The sequence below is a fragment of the Solanum stenotomum genome, chromosome 2 (assembly GCF_019186545.1).
Source record: "Solanum stenotomum isolate F172 chromosome 2, ASM1918654v1, whole genome shotgun sequence".
NCBI lineage: Eukaryota > Viridiplantae > Streptophyta > Magnoliopsida > Solanales > Solanaceae > Solanum > Solanum stenotomum.
In genome coordinates, this window is record NC_064283.1 from 51,702,385 (window position 1) to 51,721,980 (window position 19,596).

The following is a 19,596-nucleotide window of genomic DNA, read 5'->3' on the forward strand; positions in this document are numbered from 1 at the left end:
TGAGATACAAATAAAGATTTCACAATAATCCATACTGACGTAACAACTTAGTCAAGATCAAGGGTCAAAGTGTGTCAAGAGAAAAGAAAGTGTTGAACTTTCAAAATCTTCAAAATTCTCCAACAGAGGAATCTAAAAGAAGAGGCATTGTATCATACCTTTCAATATTGAGTTTGTATTCATATTTCATTTTGGACAAATCTATTGTATACATATTCATTATTGAATGAAGCAATAAAAATCACGTGCTTATACTGTATCACACGTTGTATTCTTTGTATTCAATGTATCCTTTTGTATTTTTCATATTCTAAATATATATTTTGATATGTTGTATCAAATTTTGTTCATATTGCGTGGTGCAATTGTATTCATGTATCAACCCTCAAAAAATTAGCACACATTTGTATTAGTTACTAGCAATTATAATAGTAGGTATTCAAGAATTCTTAGGTTGAATGAACCAACAAATATATGTATTCATACTGTAATAAAACTTGTATTCTTTGTATTTGTATTCATTATATCTTTTTGTATTTTTCATATGCGAAATGTGTAATACATGCATCAGTCTTGAAATTATTTGGCACCATTGCATTGATGTATCAATTCTAACAAAATTTTATACAAATTTTGAAAACATTAATCATCAAATCAAAGTGGCGTGATTTAACGTATTGTCATTTTTTAAAAATGGATTCTGCCGTTTTAAATGTCCTCAACTTTTAATTTGTATACTAGTATACAAAAAAACAAACTTTGGATCGTTTTAATTGATTAATGAAAACTTGAGATTTTAACGGACTTAATTAAAGGTCTGTCAATTATAATAAGAAATTTACCTTATTTAGTGCTTTATAATTATAAATGTAGTAATGTATTAAAAAAATGGCAGACATAGGATACGGCTAGATAAGTTAGAAAGTATAGTCATTTTATGTAAATATCACACTTATGGCTATTCCAATTTAATAATCCTAAAACTATAGTCATTTTTGTAAGTTGCTCTTTATTTAATTTTTTACATGGGCTAAGTGGTATAGGATATTACTTATATTCTGGACTTGGCCCATTAATCACCCACTAATAAAACTTAATTATTTAATAAATACCACCAACTAAATAATCGAAATTATCGAATAGTATAAAATTCTCAAACCAACTTCACCAACAAGTCAAAAATAACTCGTGACAACTATCGAGAGGGGTAAAATGATAATTTTGTGAAAATTTTAAAAAATGACCTTCCGGGTCATTACAAGTATCTTGATTTTAATTAGTGAATCTACTTCACTACTTCCTATTTTGGTTAGGTTTTAAAGAAGTCCAAGAAATTATCACAAATTTAATTTGTTGAAATGTATAATCTTTATATATGAATATACATATTGTTATCTTAGCATGTAGTACATTAAATTGTAGCTTGCCAATATTTTCTATTGTACTTTTAGCAATTGTTTCTAGTTTAGGTGAAGAAAGAATTGGTATGTCTTACATTTTTATTTTTAATTAGAAGCTATCTGAAAGTTTAACATAAAAATAAAAATAAAAGAGAACTTATTATGGATAGGTGGAATTATTACTTCTAGCACAAATTCTAAATTGGGGAAAATACTATGGTAGATAACATAGTTTTTTGAATTGAGATGATAAAAATAAAATTTGAGGACAATCTTTAAAATTTTCACCCGGAAAAATTAAACTTTTTCAAAATATTGTCTTGAAGTTTCAATTGCTTTTGATTGGAGAAGTAAATTTGAATATTTCTTCTAAAATTATTAATCTCATTACACATATATTGTCATGTCTAACTAATGAGTACTTTTTCAATTTCATAAGTCAGATGATAACTCATCATTCAAGTTAAATGAAACAGACTCACCATTTATATAAGTTTTGGATAGCATTTAAAAAAAATCATTATATTTTAAAATCCAACCAAAAAATTGAACTAATTAACTTGGAATACACATGTGAAGTACGTGTCGAATACTATACTATACTATAATTTATACTATTATATTAAAAGTGGAAAGGTTTTACGTTTAAAGTTGGATTACGAAAATGTTTTTCACTATTTTTTTAATTAAAAAATATCTTTACTATCTTTTAAAATCAAATTAATAATGACAATTAAATTAGACCGAATACACGATTAGATGTTACAACTTATCATTTTTCACTCCTTAATGAGGTTTAATTGTTAGTCCTTTTAGCTTTAAAGCCCATAAAATATTGAATAGTTCTTTTGTCTTTCGAGCAAATATTATATTAAGAACATTTAAGTATAAAAATATAAATATACATTTTATGAATATTATTAAATTAAAAAGGTAATACAAATCACTAGAAAAGTGGGAGTTGTAAAACCCAATTGTTTCCCTGCAATCATTTATTTTATATTCATTTGAATTGATTTCCTCTTTTATTGTTTATGAAATAAATGTCTCCTCTTTCAAGTTTTCTAATATATTTTTATAATAACTCCTTATGCTCTCCATTCTTCATCTGTTAGCAAAAAAGAGACGGTAAATTTATTAACTAGTTTATGGTTTCATTTCGTCAATACAACCATATCCAACTACAAAATCAGGTAAATTCATCTTTTTTTCTCTATTAGTTTTGCATTCATTAACAACTTATAATGTACACAGTTTCTTCCTTTATAAATTGACATAAAATGTTAGTCCACTATCTTTTTTTATTTCATCATCTTATAATGCTTATTTAATTCTTTATTTATGGGTTATTCTTTCTTATTCTGATTAATGTGTTGTTTTGTTTAACTTTTTTCATTTTGTATGATATGATGACATATATATTTTATTGTTTTTCAAGTTGGATTGATATTACAAATGTTTTCTATACATGAGTTATACCTATATAAATATTATACCGTATTAGAGATCAAACGTGCAATGCACGTTTCTATAACTAGTATTAGATAACTAGTAGTGAGTACTGAATCTTCTGGCAACTATAACAAACAGAAGAAATCACATTACTTGAAATTTAAACTCAATAACACATTACTACAACAAAACAATGGGGAAAAAAAAAGATGAACGAAATGAGATTGAAATCAGGGATACATCAAAAATAAAAAATGAATCTCCTCATAAGACAATCAGAGTGACAAATAACTGAATCTTCGTGGATCGTGGCAGCAAAAGTAGGCTCTAGTTTATTAGCTAAACGAGTATTGTTCGTACCTCATTGAGCAATCAACAAACTCGACTTGACCTCCAATGCTACCGTCACAAGTACTCAACAAGAATGATTTTGCACTACTTAGACAAAGACCACAATCTGAAAATTCAATAATGGAGTTGCAAGTAGCATGGCCATAAGCTAAAGCATCATTAGGATAAGGAGATGTTATGTAGTAATCATAACCTTGATTTGGTGTCACATTTTGTAATGCTTCAACAACATAAGCCAAACTTAGTGCAAATGGACCACCCTTATCATACACATTGTCATTGCAAATATGGTTAATCTCTTTGGTATTTGGTTCACTTCTCACAAAACTACTAAACAAAAACATTCCAATTATAAGGAATGTGATTAGAACTCTCATTCTCAAAATTGAATCCATATGTATCTAGCCTCTCTATTATTGTATGTATATCTTCCTATCTTCTTTTTGTTTTCTGTTGCAAATTTGAGTTTCACATGTTCTTGTTTAAATAGATTTGTCCATCTCTATTGGTTTCTCCATCAATGCAAAAAAAACATTTCATAATTTTGGTATAAATTGTTTTAAGTTATCACTAAATATTCATAGGAAACCATATTTTCATTACAACTTTTTTTTACTCTTACATTTGTTTCAAACATGTTCCGAAAAATATTTTCTTGAGGTAAGGGTCTTTCGGAAACAATTTCTCTACCCGATAAAGATAGCAATAAGGTCTACGTACACCCAACTACTTATGGCCGTGAAACTTTAATTTACTGAATATATTATTGTTATTTTTATATTATATTCCTAGGAAAACATACATGGGGTACATGTTTGGTCCGACGAAAGTAATTTTATTCAAAAAGGGGAGAAACGACTTTCCTCGCGGTTGATTTCATACAACTTTAATTAATATATACTTAGATATTATTATTAATAAAATTTATATTTAATTTTTTTTCTAAAAAATACTTTTCACTCACCGCGTTAAACATATTATAAAACATTTTCTAAACAAATATTTTTCGTTAAACATCATATGACATTGATAGTACCAAACATACCCACATTGTTTTTTAACCAATGCATATGCCGGCAAAGAAGTAGTACATATATCTTACTTTCGTACTTATCTTCCATTGTTGGCATTGTCTTGCTTATTATATCTTAATTCTTGACTTAAAACTTTGGTTCTTACGTAATATTTTATAATGTATTTTATTATTCTTTTTGTTTAATAATATTTGTCCATTATTGACTTTACACACTTCTTAAAAAACTATAAATAGAGGGGTAATTTATTATATCACCCTTTGAATATAATAAATACAATATCTTGAAAAATGTAATAGAGAAATGACTATAATTAATGATAAGAAAAAATTAGGAACCAAGTGTAAAATTATCCATTAATTTCATAAAGTGGACAAGTATTATTGAACATCACAAAAATCAAAACAGTATATTGAACAATTATTGTTGGACGGAGGGAGTATATGATATTGTGTTGTATTATTGTAGCATCTCGCAATTTAAAATAGCTAGGAAGAAGTTTAGAATTGAAAATAGTCATTTTTGGAAATAATGAAAATCTGGAAATTTGTTTAAGTTAGGAAAAAGTTGAGTTTTGGTCAACTTCAAACGGCCATAACTCCTAGCTCAGGGTGAATTAGGTGTACTTCCAGATATGGTTGGAAATCTCTTCGAATGATCTTTCTAACGCCACCGAGTTTGTGCGATTCCGAGTTCGTATGAGAGAATTATGCCCTTTGGAAGTTGGGTTGTGCGATTAAGGAAAGTCTAATCCGGATTTTTTTGAAGGGTAGATTAGTTTTTTCCTTACCCAACTAATTTAATTCGTTTTAGTGAATTAATTAAGGGTCAAATCAAAATGAGATCAGTTCAATCAATTGGAAATTCACGCTAGGGCTTGGAGAAAAGAGAAAAGAGGAGAAAGGAGAAGAAAAGCTCATATTTCGCTAAGATCGTGCAATTTGGTGGTGGATTTCGCCAAGGAATTAATCTTTTAAGGTATGTGAGTCTTTCATAGTGTTGGGTTCATTCACCCACGCACCAAACATGTTTAGTTTAGCGAAATTCGTCCTAAAAGAGTTTGAAAGTTGATGTTCTTGACATGTATCCTTGAATTTGAATGTCGTTCTTGAATTGAGTTGAATTGAGGAGTTTCGGAGATCTTTACGTTGAGTTTTAGGGTTGTTTTGAGTTAGGATCTTGAGTACATATGCTGGGTATCGAAATCTAAAATGAATTTGAGATCAATAGTCGAGTTTAGGCTAATAAGGGCTAGAAAACGAAGAAGGAAAAGTCGAGCAGATTTTGACACGCAAGTTCGCATCGCGGACTTGCTCCCCCAGCAACTGAAAAGTTTCTCCACGTCGTGGTTAAGACGCGGACTTCACTGTCTCAAAATTAAATTTCGCGAGTAATTATTTAAAACACTTCCGCGTCGCGGACTTGTTCCAAGACGGTGATTTCGTGACTTTTCTCATGTTTAGCTATTTAAGATCATTCCTAAACATCATGTGATCCTTCCTATCACAAATCAAAATTCTTGAATCCATAATTCAATTCAAGGATCAGTTAAGAGTCAAATCAAGGGCAGTTGAGATCAAAGTCTAGAGAAGTTCTTAAAGTTTTCCAAAAGTCTTTTGCAAACGTTTTAACTTTGTTTTAAGACTTAAGTTTTGAGTTCTGTGAGTAAAGCTTGAAGTTCACTTCTTCAAAAGTATATGGGGACTTTTTATTCCCAAAGGGTTTAAAATGTTTTCACATTTAAACAAGAAAGGAAACCTCGATTTCCAAAGAGCCTTCGGGCTAGTTTTCAGAAAAGAGTAATCGCTTTCTAAATGAAGCAAGAGGGAAAACTTTGATTTCCAAGATAGCCTTTGAGCTAAGTTTTTGAGCACTAATCTCAAATCACAGAAGAGGTATGTTTTTAAAACATTAGAGCTAATATTATATTATTTTTGGGAGTAGTATTGAGCACCGATATGGGAGAGAGTTCAGACAACTCACAGCTCCCATAAATCATGTAGCCACCATGGGTAGAAAGGGGTCATACTTTTTAGATGATTCCTTTAGTGTTTTTTAGCATAGACTAGTGGATCCACTTAGTAGTTCAGGTTCTATACCCTCAGCAAGGTATAGGACGGCCCTGGCAGCGTGAGGCAAAATGTTGTATCATCACAATAGCTCTTACGTGATGGTTGTCGGTGAGAGAAACAACCACAGCAATAATTGTATTCTTATATACACATTTTATTGTATTTTCACATATATTTCAGAGTTTTGTTGTATCCTTGCATACACAAAAAGTTGACATTATGTTTTTAAACAGCTTTTCTTTATATTGCACTTGTTTTAAACTGTTTTATATTGAAATGAGTTCAGTTATGTTGAGTTGAGCCAGGTAAGTTCTTTAGATTCCTTTCAAGCCTATGTTGTATTTAGCATTCCAACTCGCATATTCGTACATTCAATGTACTGATGCCAGTTGACCTGCATCTTATTATGATGCAGACACAGGTAACTAGGATCGGCATCCAGCGCATCGTTGATCCAGTGAGCACTCCAAAGTCAGTTGGTGAGCTTCATTGCATTCCGGAGGACTCCTTTTATTACTTTCAGTTATTTTATCAGTTCATTAGGATGTTGTGGGGCTTGTCCCAACATCCATCTCAGTTGTTTTTAGAGGCTTCATAGACAGTCAGTCAGTTAGTAGTCCAGTTGTCTTAATATTATCATTCAGATGTTGTTTACAGGCTCCAGTTGCCGTTTTGGCTAAGTTTATATCTCTTTAAAGTTATGTTTTCAGATTATCTTGTTAAGTTAAGTCTTTCGCTGAGTAAGTATGACAGGTGGGGCCAGTAATGGTTCTCGAGTGCCGGCCATGTCCAGGGTGTAGGCTCGGAGCGTAACAATTATATTGTACTCTATCTTTTTTATGAATACAATGTTTAAATAAATATCATTTTTATTCACAAATCAGTAATTTGAAGGACAAATTATTACATGAAAAATAGAATGTGTGATAAAGCTATTATAATAAAGTTAAGACAAATGATAAAATAGAATTACTAAAAGTATTTAATATCGATATCGATAATCACCATCAGTATTCACTGCCTTGACTTGTTGACAAGCGGCAATTATTTCTTCGTAGTCAACTTAACTCCCTTAATTTTCTTTAGTGCAAATTTTTTGGATGGCTTAAGCCTATAATTTTCCTTAAACCGACAATACCAATTCACAATTTCCCTACTCTTTACCATTTGCTTCAACTCCATCGTGGACCACTGTATATCACATAACACATTGTTTGGTTGGTTGTTATGTATGTTTCATAATGTAACATATTATATTATATTGTATTGTTTTGTATCGTATTATATTATTTTAATGAATATAATGTTTGTATAGATTGTATCGTTCTCAGTCGCTACATAATAACACATATCTATAATTTGAATGATAAACCTACAAGAAGAGTAGGATACGAAATAGATCTACGATGAAAAGGTAAGATAAATATGAAATATGATCATTAAATAATAAATAAAGACAAATGAGAAGAAAATATTAAGGTAACGACACGATCAGACCAAATCGATCGTTACATAAAATGGGTCTTTTCGTCGTTACCTAATGATGGATTTAAATGACGCAATACAATAGAATTTAAGTATCAATCAAAACAAACATTGTATTTAAACTAGGAATACAATACAATACAATGGATAACAACCATCCAAACAAGGTGTTAGACTTTTTGTGAAAATAATACATAATTGAGTGACTTATGAGTAAAAAATCAAAGTTGAGTGACTTTATATGAAAATAGATCATAGTTGAGTGACCATATGAGATATTATCTCCAAGTTAGCTTGATAGTTCCCTTCTAGATGCCATAGTGTCGAATGTGTTTTTTTTTTCTCAAATAAACGTTTGTATTGACGTTGTGGTTGTGTTTTTGTTAGTGTGGCAGTGTTCGGAGTGTAGCCTAGACCAAGCATTATTTGTTTATCAATCAATGTTATTTCGGTTAATCTTTACCTAGTCAAGTTCATTTATGTAAAAACAGTAAGTCAAAACGAATAATTATTAATAGTGTTTGAAACAGGGGAGGGAGAAGGAGCCTTTGCCCTGCATGAGGAATGTGGGACTCTAACCCATAACCAATGAAATCACACCCCTCGGCACATGCATGAAAATGAGATGGTCAATCCATGCCTAAATTCAAGTCAAAATACACATAGTTATGTGGCACATATAAGGCTTATTTGGTTTTATTTTTAGAAACACAAGAGAGATTCATTTTAGAGATTGAGAGGAAAAGAGAAAAATCCCCTTTTTGCTTCTGGAAATTTTCTGCTCAGGCAGTCCGCTTCAGATAGAGTTTTCTGTTTCGTTAACCGTTGGATCGTTCTCAAATTTGAACTGAGAGTTTTCAGAATCTGCTTCTTGTAATCCAACGGCGTATATCGGATTTGAAGGTCTGTAGCTTCTGATTGTGGGGAGTGAACAGTAGTGCATTTTTGGGTGAAATCTCTTCTTTAATTCTCTAGTTTTGGTGCAATCTTGATTTGTTGTTGCTCATTGTTTGGCGCTTGTTTTGTGGCCAATTTTGGAGAACAATTTTGTAACTCTTGGTGTTTATAGTGGAGCTTTTGGTCCTGTGGTTTTTTACTCTTCACATTGAAGGGTTTTCCACGTAAATCGTTGTATCTTGTGTGATTGATTTATTCTTATCTTGTTGCTTTAGTTTGGTTGATATATTTGTTGTCCACTCATATTGCTTGATTTGGTTTGTCTTCTCTTGGTTCAAATTGAAAGGGAAAGTTTAGATTTGGGTATTATTCCGATGCTATCTTGTCTGGCATTCTTGTTAGTGCCTTGCATTTCCCAACAAAGTGGTATCAGAGCACTGGTTGTTGATTTATTGTTGATAATTGATTTGAATGATAGAGGAAAATATGAGCAAGATGGTTTGTTTGAATGGTAGTAACTATCGTATTTGGAGAGGCAAGATGAAAGATCTTCTATTTGTTAAGAAAATGCATTTACCTGTGTTTACCTCTAATAAACCCCAGTCCATTACGGATGAGGAATGGGAATTTAAGCACTTACAGGTTTGTGGCTATATTAGACAATGGGTTGAAGATAATGTTCGAAATCACATTGTAAATGAGACATATGCCAGAAGTTTATGGGACAAGATCGAGACGCTATATGCTTCAAAGATTGGAAACAATAAGTTGTTTCTATTGAAACAATTGATGAATATCAGGCATAAGGAGGGAACTCCTATTTCTGATCATATTAATGATTTTCAAGGTGTTCTTGATCAGCTATCTGGAATGAATGTAAAATTTGATGAAGAAATACAGGGACTGTGGCTTCTTAATACTCTGCCAGACTCTTTTGAAACTCTTCGAGTTTCTTTGACTAATTCTGCTCCCATTGGTGTTGTGACCATGGAATATTCTAAGAGTGGTGTCTTGAATGAAGAGATGAGAAGAAGGTCTCAAGTCTCAACTTCTTCTACTTCACACTCCAATGTCTTGGTTACTGAAGATAAGGGAGAAACAAGTTCAGAGGTCAGAGTGACATAGATAAAAGTAGAGGTAAGTCAAAGTCTAAATACAAGAATGTTACATGTGACTATTTCCACAAGAATGGGCATATCAAGAAATTTTGTTTTAAGTACAAGAGAGATATGAGACAACAAAAGAAAGAAGGTGACAATGAAAATCATGTTGATGTTGTTGCTAATGATGATCTTCTTGTTTCTTGTGATGAAAATGTTGTCAATCTTGTTCGTGATGAGTCTAGTTGGTTTGTGGATTTTGGTGCTACTTCTCATGTCACGCCCAAGAAGGAATTATTTTCCTCTTATACTCCAGGTATTTTTGGGATGTTGAAAATGGGTAATAATCATGAGGTTGTAGTTCTTGGTATTGGGACAGTTTGTTTCGAAAGTAACAATTGTTCCAAACTAGTTCTCAATAATGTCAAACATGCTTCAGATGTTCGCTTGAATTTGATTTTTGTGGGATAGCTTGATGATGAGGGTTATGTTAATACCCTTGGTGCTGGCCAGTGGAAGCTTACTAGAGGTTCGATGGTTGTAGCCCGTGGTGATAAGTTATCTAACTTGTATGTTTTTCAGGGCTCCATTTTTAGAGGCTCAGTGAATTTGGTGGAGAATGATACTTCATCATTGTTATGGCATAGAAGACTGAGTTATATGAGCGAGAAGGGGATGAACAATTTGGCTAAGAAGGATTTGCTTTCTGGAGTGAAACAAGCAAAGTTGAACAAATGTGTTCATTGCTTAGCAGGTAAACAGAAGAGAGTTTCTTTTCAGAGTCATCCGCCTTCAAGAAAGCTTGATTTGCTGGAGTTGGTACATTCTGATTTGTGTGGTCCATTTAAGGTAAGGTCTCATGGTGGTGCACTTTATTTTGTGACTTTTATTGATGATTATTCTCGCAAACTCTGGGTATTCTCTTTGAAGTCCAAGGATCAGGTACTTGATGTGTTCAAGAGTTTTCAAGCCTTGGTTGAGAGACAGACAGTGAAGAAATTGAAATGCAATCGTTCTGATAATGGTGGTGAGTATATTGTCCCATTTGATAGATATTGCAGAGAGCAGGGTATTCGGAATCAGAAAACTCCTCCAAAGACTCTTCAGCTAAATGGTTTGGCGGAGAGGATGAATAGAACTATTGTTGAGAGAGTTAGATGTATGCTTTTAGATGCTAAGCTGCCAAAATCTTTTTGGGCTGAAGCACTTAATATTGCTGCATATGTTATCAATTTATCTCCTACTGTTGCTTTGAATGGTGATGTCCCTGACAGAGTTTGGTCTGGTAAGAATGTTTCTTATGATCATCTTAAAGTTTTTGGGTGTAAAGCCTTTGTGCATGTTCCTAAGGATGAAAGGTCAAAGTTAGATGTTAAAACTAGGCAATGTATTTTTGTTGGTTATGATCAAGATGAATTTGGCTATCGTTTCTTTGATCCACTTGAGAAGAAACTTGTTAGAAGTCGTGATGTTGTGTTCTTTGAAGATCAAACAATTGAAGATCTTGACAACGTTGAGAAAGTTGGTTCTCAGAGTAGTGACAGCCTAGTTGATGTTGATCCAGTTCCTTTGACTATTCCACCAGGTGAAAATCTTCAAAATGATGAAAATCAAGTTGATATTAAAGATGGTTATCATATTCAGAATGACTAGTATGTCGTTGATGCTCCAATGCAAGACGATGTGATTGGTCAGCAACCAACTATTATTGATGCTCCAGAGAGTTCTCTCAGAAGATCTACTAGAGAGAAAATACCTTCATCTCGTTATTCTTCTAATGAGTATGTACTCTTGACTGATGGGGGAGAACCAGAGAGTCCTGATGAGGCCATGGAAAGTGAAGAAAAAGAAAAGTGGTTTGATGCTATGGAGGATGAATTGAAGTCTCTACATGATAATCATACCTTCGATTTCATTATGTTACCTAAAGATCGAAAAGCTTTGAAAAATAGGTGGGTTTTCTGGGTGAAACATGAAGATGGTAATCCAGTTCCACGGTACAAGGCTAGATTAGTTGTGAAGGGTTTTAGCCAGAAAAAAGGGATTGATTTTGATGAGATATTCTCTCCAGTTGTGAAGATGTCATCCATTCGTGTGGTTCTAGGCTTGGTTGCAAGTCTGGATTTAGAGGTTGAACAGATGGATGTCAAAACTGCTTTTCTCCATGGTGACTTGGATGAAGAAATTTATATGGAGCAGCCGGAAGGCTTGAAGCCAAGGGAAAAGAGAATTATGTTTGCAAATTGAAGAAGATCTTGTATGGTTTAAAACAAGCTCCCAGGCAATGGTATAGGAAGTTTGGTTCTTTTATGAGTCAGCAAGGCTTCAAAAAGACTTCTTCAGACCATTGTGTTTTTGTGCAAAAATTATCTGATGGTGACTTTATTATCATTTTGCTTTATGTTAATGACATGTTTATTGTTGGTCATAATGCTTGCAGGATTAAAGAGTTGAAGCAAGAGTTGAATAAGTCTTTTGCTATGAAAGACTTGGGACCAGCAAGGCAGATTCTTAGCATGCAGATTGTTCGTGATAGAGATGCCAAGAAGTTGTGGTTGTCACAAGAGAAGTATATTCAGAAAGTACTTCATAGATTCGACATGGACAAAGCTAAGGTTGTCAATACACCTTTAGCTATGTACTTCAAATTGAGTACTAGACATTGTCCTTCCGGTGAAGGTGAGAAGGAAGATATGAAGAAAGTTCCTTATGATTCAGTTGTTGGTAGTTTGATGTATGCAATGGTGTGTACAAGACCAAATATTGTTCATGTTGTTAATATTGTTAGCCGTTTTCTTTCTAATCCGGGAAGAGAGCATTGGAATGTTGCTAAGTGGATTATGAGATATCATTGTGGCACTTCTAGTTTGAGTTTGTGTTTTGGTACAGGGAAGCCTATTCTTTGTGGTTACACTGATTCAGACATAGTGATGTTGATACTCGTAAGTCTACTTCAGGCTACTTGATTACTTTTGCAAGGGGAGCTGTGTCTTGGCAATCTAGGTTGCAAAAATGTGTTGCTTTATCTACTATAGAGGCTGAACTTATTGTTGTTGTTAAAGCTTGCAAAGATTTTATCTGGAGAGGTATGTACTTTATTGCGACAGTCAAAATGTTATTCATCTTGGCAAGAATTCTACATTTCATGGTCGGTCTAAACACATTGATGTGAAGTATCATTGGATTCGAGATGTGTTAGATTCTAAGTTGCTTGAAATTGAAAAGATCAATACCAATGATAATGGTTCTGACATGATGACTAAAGCTTTGCCAAAAGGGAAGTTTGAGGATTGTTGCATGATCGTCGGGATGGTGGTCTCCTCCACATAGTTGTGAGGGAGAGAATTGTTGGGTTTAGAATCTTTTTTTCCCTTCCTATGTGGATAAATAAAAGTCTTATTAGGACCAGCCCACTTTAGCCCATAACCCAAATATTATGTGGCATATATAAGGCTTATTTGGTCTTATTTTCAGAAACACAAGAGAGAAAAATCAAGAGAGATTCGTTTTAGAGATTGAGAGGAAAAGAGAAAAGGTTGCGGCTAGAACTACACCCGCCAAGATGAACACCCATTTTTAGCCTGCTTCCATCATTGAACCATGACTCTGATACCACTTGTTAGGATCGAAAATAATCAGGTGTAATGCGGAAGCTAGCAAAGCAAACCTCGAAAGACCACGAGTAAGAAGACAAACGAGAAACTCACCAAAAGAGAGATTTAATGTGGTTCGGTCAATCGACCTACGTCCACAAAAGAGATGAGCAATCCACTATAAATATGAGAGTACAAAATATAGAGAGAAATAACCCCAACCAATTCACTTGGAATACAAGTACGTTCACAAATTCTCCCCCATAATCGAAACTCTCAAAACCCTAGGACTACATTGTAAATGTTGATTAAGTTAGAAGGAACAAGCATATATTTATAGAAACCTAAAACCTTTCCTACAAGAAAAGGACTAGTCAAAATATTAAAACTTTTTCCTAAAAAGAAAACTTATTTATGGTAAGAAACTCGGGGCAATTAGTACCCAACAAATCTCCCCCTTGGCCTGAATTTCTGAATAAATAAAGTTGTCCACCTTCTTCACATAATCTTTAGGACCTTGCATCTCTTCCCCATAATCTCCTCCATCAAATCTACGTCTCGACACAGATAACCTCTCTAAAACAATTTCTCCAACAAAAATCTTCATTACTGTCAAAAAGGTTGCGGCTAGAACTACACCCGCCAAGATGAACACCCATCTCTAGCCTGGTTCCATCATTGAACCATGGCTCTGATACCACTTGTTAGGATCAAAAATAAGCAGGTGTAATGCGGAAGCTAGCAAATAAAACCTCGAAAGACTACGAGTAAGAAGACAAACGAGAAACTCACCAAAAGAGACAGACTTAACATGGTTCGGTCAATCGACCTACGTCCACAAAGGAGATAAGCAATTCACTATAAATATGAGAGTACAAAATATTTAGAGAAATAACTCCAACCAATTCACTCGGAATACAAGTAGGTTCACAAATTCTCCCCCATAACTGAAACTCTCAAAACCCTAGGACTGCATTGTGAATGCTGATTAAGTTAGAAGGAACAAACCTATATTTATAGAAACCTAAAACCTTTCCTACAAGAAAATGACTAGTCAAAATATTAAAACATTTTCCTAAAATGAAAACTTATTTATGGTAAGAAACTCCGGGCAATTAATATGCAACAATAATGACGTTGACGTATTTGTGTCGGATCCTTAAAAATAGTATATTTGTATATCCTTGATATATCCAACATGCAACCATCACCAAGTTGGGACTAATCTTTCCACCTTCAGCTCACCTTATTATGCTTTATATCTTGAGCTTAAATGGAAAATGAGGTTAGTTGTGATTGATATAAGCTTTGGGACTCGAGTTCTTTGAGGCAACATCCTATGTATTTGAATTTCCCTCTCCAGCTGAAGGCGGAACCGGCCCCATACCTGAGGGAAGAGTATACCCTCAACCTATACCTCTCTCCGAAACATAGCAGTTGATTCTTACTCTCTTAAGAAGAAGAAGGGAATTATTCTAATTGTTCTGGGTTTCTTTTTAATCTTCAGCTTCCCATCTCCATGGAGCTAGTTTCTGAATTGGGGCAAAACCTGGAAGTAAAAGCACGTGGAACGAGATGGAATGTCAAAAACATGGATGTAGCGATTGCTGGCTTATGATGGTTCTATCTCTCGGTTTGAAAGGCGAAGCAGATTCAGCATTGTGGATATGATGGCATTCAGATCATATTGCGTGAACCATTGGTACTTGATCGTGCAGCCTCTATTGAATGACCTGGATTTTAGCTACCAAAGGCTATATCAGAGGCCATCGTTAACTCATCGAAGCTTGAAGGTCAAAAAGCAAGGGAAAAGAATCCATCAGAGGAGACAATGCAACTTTCATAAGTATCTGACTAAGTCAATTTTCTTGTGAACATTTCTAGCGTACAACGTCTTGTACAATGACTTCAAATGGGCAGGTTGAATTGAATATGAGCGGGTTGAAAATGGATTAAACAAAAAGGAAAAAGTATCCCATACGAAGTAGACCAAATAAAAACAAGAGGGGAGAGAACACATGCCATTATAGTGGAAAACAGGAACTTGTAGAAATTCCTTCTTGTTTTTATTTCTCTTTTAATCAAGCAATCGGGGATTTTAGCCTTTTAAAGTTATCGTGTTCTAGTATTATTTTTCCAGGTTTTTTTTGTTTAACTATATTAGATAACCAGATTGTATTGTTTACCATCATTTACATACTATCACACATCAGTAATTTAAAAGAGAAACTACACAAAAAGTAGGTTGCGGGATAAAACTATTATAAATAAGTTAGAGTAAACGATAAAACAGAATTACTAGATATTTAATAACCACCATTACCACAACAATCATGGATCATCATATTTAATCGCCACATCAGATATCGACAATTAAGGAGTAGTGTGATATTCCAAAAAAATGTACCTTTCGCTTTAGTGGGAAATTTCAAAAAGCTTTAATACATCTTTTTCCTTTTTGATAATGTGAACTTTCATTTCCTCTTGCCTTTTTTCTAAACTTTAATCACATAAGTGATAAGTGGACCCTTTGAACACATTATTTGAGGTCTTAACTTTTATATCTACAGTTTCTGAGTGTATTCCACATATAAAAAAACAAGAATTTTGAAGATGGCTGATGCCTTTGTGTCGTTTGCAGTTCAAAAATTGGGTGATTTCCTCATACAACAAGTTTCTCTGCGTACATCTCTGAGAGAGAAAGTTGAGTGGCTGAGAAATGAGCTACTCTTCATATAGTCTTTCCTCAAAGATGCAGAACTAAAGCAATGTGGAGATCAAAGAGTTCAACAATGGGTGTTTGAGATCAACTCTATTTCCAATGATCTTGTTGCTATACTCGAGACTTATAACTTCGAGGCTGGTAAAGGTGATGATGATGGATTTGTTAGTCGTCTCAAGGCTTGCGCTTGCATCTGTAAGAAGGAGACTAAATTCTACAACGTCAGTAAGGAAACTCAATCACTCAAGCAGTGAATCATAGATATCTCGCGTAAGCGAGAGACTTATGGTATTACAAATATCAATAATAATGTAGGAGAAGGGCCAAGTAATAAGGTTACAACGTTGAGGAAAACTACCTCCTATGTGGATGACCAGGATTACATTTTTGTTGGATTTCAGGATGTTGTACAAACATTGCTAGCTGACTTCTCAAAGAAGAGCCTCGTCGAAGCGTCCTCTCCATTTATGGTGTGGGCGGATTAGGCAAGACTACTCTTGCGAGAAACCTCTATAGAAGTTCTAGCATAGTCTCTAGCTTCCCTACACGCGCTTGGATATGTGTTTCTCAAGAGTACAACACAATGGACCTTCTTAAGACTATCATAAAATCCATCCAAGGATGCACTAAAGAAACTCTAGATTTGTTGGAAAGGATGACAGAAAGAGATCTAGAAATTTACCTTCGTGATCTTTTAAAAGAACGCAAATACCTTGTGGTGGTTGATGATGTATGGCAAAGAGAAGCATGGGAGAGTTTGAAAAGAGCATTCCCGAATAGCAAGAATGGAAGCAGAGTTATTATTACCACACGCAAAGAGGATGTCGCTGAAAGAGTAGACGACAGAGGTTTTGTCCATAAACTTCATTTCCTAAGAAAAGAAGAAAGTTGGGATCTCTTTTGTAGGAAGCTACTTGATGTTCGAGCAATGATTCCAAAAATGGAAAGTCTAGCTAAGGATATGGTGGAAAAGTGTAGAGGCTTACCTCTTGTGATTGTTGTACTGAGCGGACTACTTTCGCATAAAAAGGGGCTAGACGAATGGCAAAAGGTGAAAGATCACCTTTGGAAGAACATTATTGAAGATAAATATATTGAAGTCTCCAACATACTATCATTAAGCAACAGTGATTTATCAACTGCGCTCAAGCAGTGTTTTCTGTACTTTGGTATTTTTCCAGAAGATAAAGTGGTCGATGTTGAAAACATAATATGGTTGTGGATGGACGAGGTTTCATACCAAGAGGAGAATAAAGAATGGAGGATGTTGCTGAAGGCTTCTTGAATGAACTGATAAGACAAAGCTTGATACAAGTGGTAGATACAGTTTGGGAAAAAGTTACTGAATGTAGGGTTCATGATTTACTCCATGATCTTGCCATACAAAAGGCATTGGAGGTAAACTTCTTTGACATTTATGATCCAAGAAGCCACTCCGTATCCTCTTTATGTATCAGACATGCCATTCATAGTCAAGGAGAAAGGTACCTCTCACTTGATCTTTCTAACTTGAAATTGAGGTCAATTATGTTCTTCGATCCAGATTTTCGTAAGATGAGTCTTATAAACTTCAGTAGTGTGTTCCAACATCTATATGTGTTGTACTTGGAGATGTGTTTTAACAGTATGTCTATAGTACCTGATGCCATAGGAAGTTGTACCACCTCAAGTTCTTAAGATTGAGAGGTATTCGTAATCTTCCCTCTTCCATTGGCAACCTCAAGAATCTACAGACACTTGTTGTTGTCAATGAGGGAAGATTCTCTTGCGAACTACCCCCTGAGACAGCTGACCTAATAAATCTAAGACATTTAGATTCTCTGTATTCAAAACCTCTGAAACGTCTAAGCAAACTCACTAGTCTTCAAGTTCTTAAAGGCGTTCGTTGTGATCACTGGAAAAATGTTGAACCTGTTGATTTAGTCAATCTTCGAGAATTAACCATGCATGATATTACCAAAACTTACTCCTTAAACAACATTAGCAGCTTGAAAAACCTTAGCACTATCAGATTGTTTTGTGAAGGTTATGAATCATTCCCATCCCTTGAATTTCTTAATTGTTGTGAAAAGCTCCAGAAATTGTGGTTAAAAGGGAGAATAGAGAAACTACCTCTGTTTCCAAATTCCATCACCATGATGTTTCTGAGGAACTCAAAACTCAGAGAAGATCCGATGCCTATTTTGGGAATGTTGTCAAACCTAAGGAATCTCATATTGTATGGAGCTTACGAAGGAAAAGAAATAATGTGCAGTGATAACAGCTTCAGTCAACTAGAGTTCCTTTGTCTTGATCAACTTTCAAACCTAAAAATATGGCATTTAGGCACAAATGCCATGCCTCTCATTAATGATCTTCATATCAAAAACTGTCGAAACCTAAAGGAGATTCCTCAGAGAATGAAAGACGTGGCAAGCATATATGAAGTCTTAATTGATAATAGGAAAGGTAAATATACAAACAAATCTCAATCCTACATAACTTTCTTCATTTTATAGTGCCATGCATGCCTCTCATTAATGTTGATTTTATAGTGTGTGTTAACAAGGAGAAGAAGTTGTCACTTGAAGACATTCACGTTGATCAAGTTGGGCTATCAAAGCATCAATAAAGTTTCATTTTGTGAGCAATGGTAATAAGCTTGATGTGAGTGGTTCATTTGCAAAAAGTTTGACTTATGTTCTTTGAAACTTTACAAAATGAGACACCAATTAGTCAAGGTTATGATTATTATGTAACATCTCCTTATCCTAATGATGCTTTAGCTTATGGCCATGTTTCATGTAGTTCATGTTTACTAAATTCAGATTGTGCTACTTGTGCAAATTATGCAAAATCTTACTTGATTAATGCATGCGATCGTGGAATATTTTAAATCGATACTAAAGGAATAAAAGATTTTCTTACTTTAAATTACTTGTGTTTCAATTTGTTTGTCTTATATTAACCTGACATGAAGTTTTAAAAAGTAAAAAGATTTTTGAATCTTGTGACCTTAAATTAAAGATATGTTAAATATACCAAAATGTCTTTTAATTTCATAGTTCTAAACATGTCATATATATGTAAAGTTGGAATCAAAGAATTGCTAAAAAAATATTATTTTTTAATCAGACTAAAAAAAAGTTTGACAAACACATTGAAACGGAGAAAAGTAATTATGTTATAATATTGGATATCGACTTTTGTCTCAATTGTCTAAAAGCTTACCCATCGAATTATTTTATTATAATTATGAACTTCACCTAGAGCTAAAAATTTTATTAATCGCAACCTTCGAAATCCAGATAAAAATTAGGTGTTCCAAAAAGAATCGAAATTAAAAAAAAAAAGCTAAAATAAATTGTTTCATAAATCATATTAGAAAAAACAAAAGATTTTCTAAAACCCATTAACAGATTTGATTTCACAATTTAGAAGCAATTACACCATGCATGTCAATTAAGTGTCTTAAAGAAACACATACTACTGATTACTTAAAGGTTCTAAT

The 19,596-nt window shown here is 33.8% G+C and overlaps 1 protein-coding gene and 1 pseudogene across 1 annotated transcript; both read left to right on the plus strand.

The window, feature by feature from the left end:
* Window positions 1-14,657: 14,657 nt before the first annotated feature.
* LOC125856082 (disease resistance protein RPP13-like) lies at window positions 14,658-16,981 on the plus strand (annotated as a pseudogene).
* Window positions 16,980-18,873, plus strand: LOC125854502 (probable disease resistance RPP8-like protein 4). The gene is made up of 2 exons (XM_049534075.1): window positions 16,980-18,554; window positions 18,641-18,873. The coding sequence occupies exons 1-2, from the start codon at window positions 18,050-18,052 to the stop codon at window positions 18,715-18,717; spliced, it is 582 nt and encodes a 193-aa protein (XP_049390032.1). The 5' UTR covers window positions 16,980-18,049; the 3' UTR covers window positions 18,718-18,873.
* The last annotated feature ends 723 nt before the right edge of the window (window positions 18,874-19,596 follow it).

Excerpts from the sequence above, each read along its gene's own strand:
- LOC125854502 (XM_049534075.1), top strand. The coding sequence starts at position 18,050 with ATGCATGATATTACCAAAACTTACTCCTTAAACAACATTAGCAGCTTG. Across the intron at positions 18,555-18,640 it reads CTTAATTGATAATAGGAAAG|TGTGTGTTAACAAGGAGAAG; the intron begins GTAAATATACAA and ends TTGATTTTATAG.